The sequence below is a fragment of the Tympanuchus pallidicinctus genome, unplaced genomic scaffold (genome assembly GCF_026119805.1).
Source record: "Tympanuchus pallidicinctus isolate F22 unplaced genomic scaffold, pur_lepc_1.0 scaffold7, whole genome shotgun sequence".
Lineage (NCBI taxonomy): Eukaryota > Metazoa > Chordata > Aves > Galliformes > Phasianidae > Tympanuchus > Tympanuchus pallidicinctus.
In genome coordinates, this window is record NW_026294791.1 from 27,010,607 (window position 1) to 27,016,606 (window position 6,000).

At 42.1% G+C, this 6,000-nt stretch overlaps 1 protein-coding gene across 1 annotated transcript in view; it reads left to right on the forward strand.

Moving 5' to 3' along the window:
* Window positions 1–5,372, forward strand: part of LOC128072182 (uncharacterized) — a 406,177-nt gene extending 400,805 nt beyond the window's left edge. The window contains exon 2 of the mRNA XM_052665711.1: window positions 4,902–5,372. Coding sequence (XP_052521671.1) covers window positions 4,902–5,372 — 471 coding nt within the window. The remainder of the gene's footprint in view (window positions 1–4,901) is intronic.
* The last annotated feature ends 628 nt before the right edge of the window (window positions 5,373–6,000 follow it).

Here is a 6,000-nt window from a genome sequence, read left to right on the forward strand (position 1 = left end):
ACATTAACATAGCTTCTGGGAGGATCTTCTTCATGGTACAGAGGTGAGGCTGACCATTCTTGCAGTTCCCAGAGTCAGTCTGTCTATCTATCTTTTTGAGAAATAGGTGTGATTTCCTCCTATTATTCATTAGTTCCCACCTGTTTGCCATGACTTTCCAAATGTATTGGAGAGTGCTTTGGCAACTACATCAGCCAGTTTTCTCACAATGCTGAGATGCTTCCCATCAGGCCCCATAGAAACATGCATGTTCAGGATCAGCTGGTGGTTATGAATCTAATCTTTGCTTACACCTGGAAAGACTTCATTCTCTCTACCTTGAGATTTTGGACATGAGAGACTTGAAGAACATAGGAATAGTGACTTCCAGCAAAGACTAAAGTAAAAACAATGTTGAGTACCTCAGCCTTCTCTGTGTCTGCTGTCACCAGTTCTCCCATCTTGTTTATCAGAGGGAGTACAGTCTTTTTAGCCTTCCTTTTCTGACTAATATACCTATAGAATCTCATCTTATTATTCTTTGTGCACACTGCCAATTTCAGCTTCAGTTTGAATGTATTATTTTAATCTTTCCCTTGACAACCTTAATTTATCATGTCTTACTTTTTTCACCAATAAATATTGTGTCAAAATGTACTAATTCAACATCTGTTTCCATCTCAGGCTAGACTGTGGTTATAAATGTTTCAGAAAAATGTGTCTTGTAGAGAAAAATTTAGAAAGACGGTCTACAGTTCATGAAAGTGTGAAAAACTGTTAGAAGAACCTTAACTGGGAAAAATACATAAAGTTTTAATGAAGCACAATTAACTTTCTTTTCTGGAAAACAAACAACCAAAAACCCAGAAAAAAATAAAATCAAAATTTAATTTCTGATTAAATGAAGTGTTTTCCTTCCAAAAGTTAGATCACTGTTATTTTGTTATTATCACTCAATCATCAGCAAAATACTTTTTTCTGAGTACATGGCTATACTGCCCTAAGATTCATCAAGGGAATGTGCTCATGTTTTAAGACTGTTTTGTTTTTATTTTCCATCTTGGTTGATTAGATGTGCAAGAAAGAGCCAAAAATTATTCACACATGACTAAGGACATGCTCTTCTTACTTATCACTTCTACAGGATAGCAACTGTTGTACCCCAGAAAGCACAGATCAGATCTCCTATTGCATCTCTGCATATACGTCATAGAGGGAAGGCAACAGAGCTACCACCTCCAGGAACATAAGCAAGCATCTTGTCTTCCATTCATTTTCTTGATTTTACTTTCAGCTCTTCCAAAAGAAACAAACTTAGATACTATATACTGCAGGGAACTGGAGCTCTGTGTAAAGCCACTGGTGCGCATATAAAAAAAAAAACCACAACAACAAACTAAGATTTAAAAAGAGCTTAAAAGCCCATATTTTTTTTTCCTCTCAGCTGAAATGATTTGGAGACCACATAACTTGAAAATAAATGTCAGTATTAACTACTTTTTTAGAAGATAAAATTATTCCATACTAATTCCAGACCAGAACCTTATGAAACATCCTTATGCCCCTCACATATTTGTTTGCTAAAATCAGTGACTATTTAAATCTTCACAGGGGAGGAGAAAGAATCTTGTTCTTTTCCAATGTGTAAATGAAGTACAGAATTGGTACATCTGTCCTTTTATGCCCTGTTTTGGTCATCGCCAACTAATAGAGGCTGACACTGCAGATAAATTAGAAGATACTGGAATATAGCCTTACAGCTTAAATTTATTACCAACATTTCTAGACCTGTCAGTACAGGAGGAAAAAAAAGCATACTTGGACATTGCTGCATTTTAGTACAGTTTATGGTTAATTAGGTTACCATCAGCAAAGATAAATACTGTCTTTTTAGCTTCTTTTCCCTTCTTACTACAGTAAGTATTCCTATTCTTACTATAGTGTGCAGAATATGATTACCTTGAGTATCTGTGTATCTGAATTAAAAATACCTGTCTTAAAGACTTCTGAAGATCCTATCCATTCTACCATAATTTTAAGTTATTGTGCATATAAATGTTAATCACATGCTGTCTTAATTTAGCTCATAATACTAGTCTCCAAACATAAGTATCAACCCAGAAGATGTTTCAGAATATTTTGCCTGACCAAACTGCAACAGTACATGCAGATCAATTGAGTCATGCATTTCTTCCTTCATAACTGTGAAGACCGTGAAAGAAAAAAATGCAGCAGTAGTATTTTCCCTGCCTGAAACCACACATTTCTTTTTTACTTTCTAAAATTACATACTTAAGAAAGTGCATTGTCATGATAGTTCTTTGTGTAAGGAAGTCTAGGTAAACATTTTACCAAAATCATTATCTTCCATGGAGGAACCCAACAGAAAATAGAGGCTTCATATTAAAAGAAGCTTACAAGAGTCTCTAGATATAAGGACAGCAAAAGAGCCAAGAGAAGTTCCTCCCATGTTGTTGCCTCTAAATGATGAACTTCCTATGCAAACACTTGAGCAGGGTCTAGTTCACCTCTGGTGAAACTTTCTCAGGGTGTAGAAGAGGAGCCACAGAAGATTTCTCCTCTCCTTGGTTGTTTGATGCTTTAGTAGGCAGGAGAAGACGGTACAGGGAATATCTTCTACCCTACCAGTCAGTCTGAAGGACACACAGTATCAGCTGTTTTGGTGTTGGGACGTATTCCAAAGAAAATACTAGTATGTGAGTAGAGATAGTTTTAAAAGAGAGACCTCTGCAGTCTTAAAAAACAAACAAACAAAAAACCCAAAAACAAACAAAAAACAACAACACTGGTTTACACTGCAAAGCACACTTGCTCAGATTAGAATTATTGAACTGATATATAAATGTATTTCCCCCAAAACTGAATCACTTTTGATTTTTTCTATGGCCAGCTTACCCACTTCCCCTTCTTGTGTGGCAAGGTGGACTTGACTTACCTACAAACACACCAAACAAGTGCTCTTCTAATTCTGCATTCTCCCTTTTTGCAGGCTATAATGAACTGAAAGCTTCAGTCTACTAAGGAGATAACACACAGTTCTGTATCTTGCCCCTGCAGGTTTTAACTAGTTGTGGAACAGAGTGAAGGCAATTAACAGAATATCCTTCACCTGTGATCATTATCTTTGATGTAAAATTGTTGTGATCACACACTCCTTCCCTAGGAAGCCCAGCAGCACCTCAGAGCTTGCTCTTGAAAGCTAAGTAGGTGAGAGCACCTGCACTCTCTCAGACTTGTAGAACTGAGATGTAATTGAAATCTGCACATGATTTTAAGTAGATATTGTTGCTATCCCGAGGGTGACTCAGACTACATCTGACTGAAAGTTAAACTGCTCAGTGAGGTAGGGAGCACAGACATTTCATCTAGGTGCCCTTGGGGACTGCTTGTGTCTGGCTGATGGGGCCTGGACTGATGCCCAGATATCTACCCAGGTGGGGACACAGCTGCTGCTTCTCCTTTACCACAGGTAGTAAAGCTATAGATGTATCCCAGAGACCCTCTCTCCACTCAGTACCCTTGAGCAGATGCCAGGCTCTCTTTTCCATTTCACACCCCACCTACACGACAGTTAGTTCAGCTTGAAGTTTGCTTCATGCAGGCACTCACATTCACAGGTTCCCCTGCCTGTACCAGCACAAAAACACTGTATGCCTGATACCTGGCCCAGATCTGAGGCCCTTGCCTTGTACTGGCAAGCCCAGCTTAAATTTTGCTAGAAAATACACGTGCACACGAGGTGGGAAAGATAGAATTACTTGGCTCCTCAAGCACTTGGCACCAGGCACATGAAGTGTGACTGACCCATGGCCCTGCTTCAGCTGCTGGTGGAGAGTCTGCACTGCCTCACTCACTGTGTTTCCCCCACAGTTAGTTTGGGAGCACACATTACTTCTGCCCCATAGCTGGGAATTCTACTTGCTTTGGTAGCTGGCATCAGTTTACTCACACTGATCCCCCAGTTGCTGGTACTTCAGGCTCAGAGTCAAATCATGTTCAAATCTTCTTACTTCCAGAGAGGACCCTCCAGTTACTGACTTTAGGACCCTCATTCATGCCAGCAGCTGGCACTGCAATCCAAGGGCACCCATGTTCCCAGCCTGGCTCTGGTAGCTGGCACTAAATCCAACTCACACGAGTCTCCAGTAGTTGTCACTCTGAGCTCAATGTCTGTAGGACCTTTTCAAATCCATGGAGTTATGGCCCCTTGCACTACAGGCACTAGGATTCCCACTTCCCTCAGTAGCCATCACCAATGTTCTCTCATGCACACAGGTCTTGCTAGAAGCTGTAATCCTTCAACACACATACATATAGGAGACAGTGCAAATATGCAGAGAGTTAATAAAAAATGTAATGAGAAAAGACAGAAGATAGGACAGCCCCTGTTCTACAAACAGTCAGCCTTTTTATACCTTTTTCCAGCTATCCCCATCTCTTGATGCCCCCTCCCCCTGTTGCATCCCCATGGTTTTGCACTCTCTTCATGCGGACCCAATGGTTCAGAATCTTACCAACTGCAAGGCTCATCCTTCCTGGGAGCGATGCCTGTAGCTGTTAGCCCACTGATTAGTGTGATTGAGACATTTTGGCTGGAAGTGTGGATCTGCCTGGGGGTAGCGAGGCCCTACAGAGGGATCTGGACAGGCTGGAGAGCTGGGCTGAAGCCAATGGGATGAGTTTCAACAAGGCCAAATGCCGGGTCCTGCACTTCGGCCACAACAACCCCAGGCGACGCTACAGGCTTGGGGCGGTGTGGCTGGAGGACAGCGTAGAGGAAATGGACCTGGGGGTATTGATTGATGCTCGGCTGAACATGAGCCGACAGTGTGCCCAGGTGGCCAAGAAGGCCAATGGCATCCTGGCTTGCATCAAAAAGTGTTGCAAGCAGGAGCAGAGAGGTGATTGTTCCCCTATATTCAGCACTAGTGAGGCCGCACCTTGAGTACTGTGTCCAGTTTTGGGCCCCTCACTGCAAGAAAGATATTGAGGCCCTGGAACGTGTTCAAAGGAGGGCAACAAAGCTGGTGAGGGGTCTGGAACACAGGCCATATGAGGAGAGGCTGAAGGAGCTGGGAATGTTCAGCCTGGAGAAGAGGAGGCTCAGAGGAGACCTCATTGCTCTCTATAACTTCCTGAAGGGAGGCTGTAGTGAGCTGGGGGTCGGCCTCTTCTCTCGTGTCATTAGTGATAGGACCAGGGGGAATGGTTTCAAGCTACGGCAGGGGAGATTCAGGCTGGACATTAGGAAGTATTACTTTTCAGAAAGGGTGGTCAGGCACTGGAATGGAATGCCCAGGGAGGTGGTGGAGTCACTGACCCTGGGGGTGTTCAAGGAAAGACTGGATGTTGTGTTGAGGGACATGGTTTAGTAGGAGCTATTAGGAATAGGTGAACGGTTGGACTGGGTGATCTTTTAGGTCTTTTCCAACCTTGGTGATTCTATGATTCTATTCTATGATTCTATGATTTATTGCTCGTGATTATCTCCCAGCTTAGAAGTACTCCATTAGACAACCCTTCTGGTGTAAATATTCCTACAGTCTCATATGCTCTCATAAATTTATGACTGACCGCATTTGATGTCTTGGATGAGATTGTACACTTCACACATAAGAGAGAAGCAGAAATGTATTTTATTGCTATAGTGATTTAACAAAGCTTACACAACTCAGCAAGATTCATGATGGTGAGGTCACTTGAGGTCACTGACAGATGACCAGACAAAAGTGTAACAGAGACCCTCTCATTGATTCACAAAGTAAGAATGGACATTCTGGTCAGTGGTTTATTTCTAAAGGATTATGTGTGAAATTAATCCTTTATATCCCCCATTATAGTAGAATCATACAATATTAGAATGGGTTGGGATGAAAAGGACCATAATTCTTATCCAGTCCCAATCCCCTGCTATGTGCAGGGTCGCCAACCAGCAGACCAGGCTGCCCAGAGCCACATCCAGCCTGGCCTTGAATGTCTCCAGGGATGGGGCATCCACAA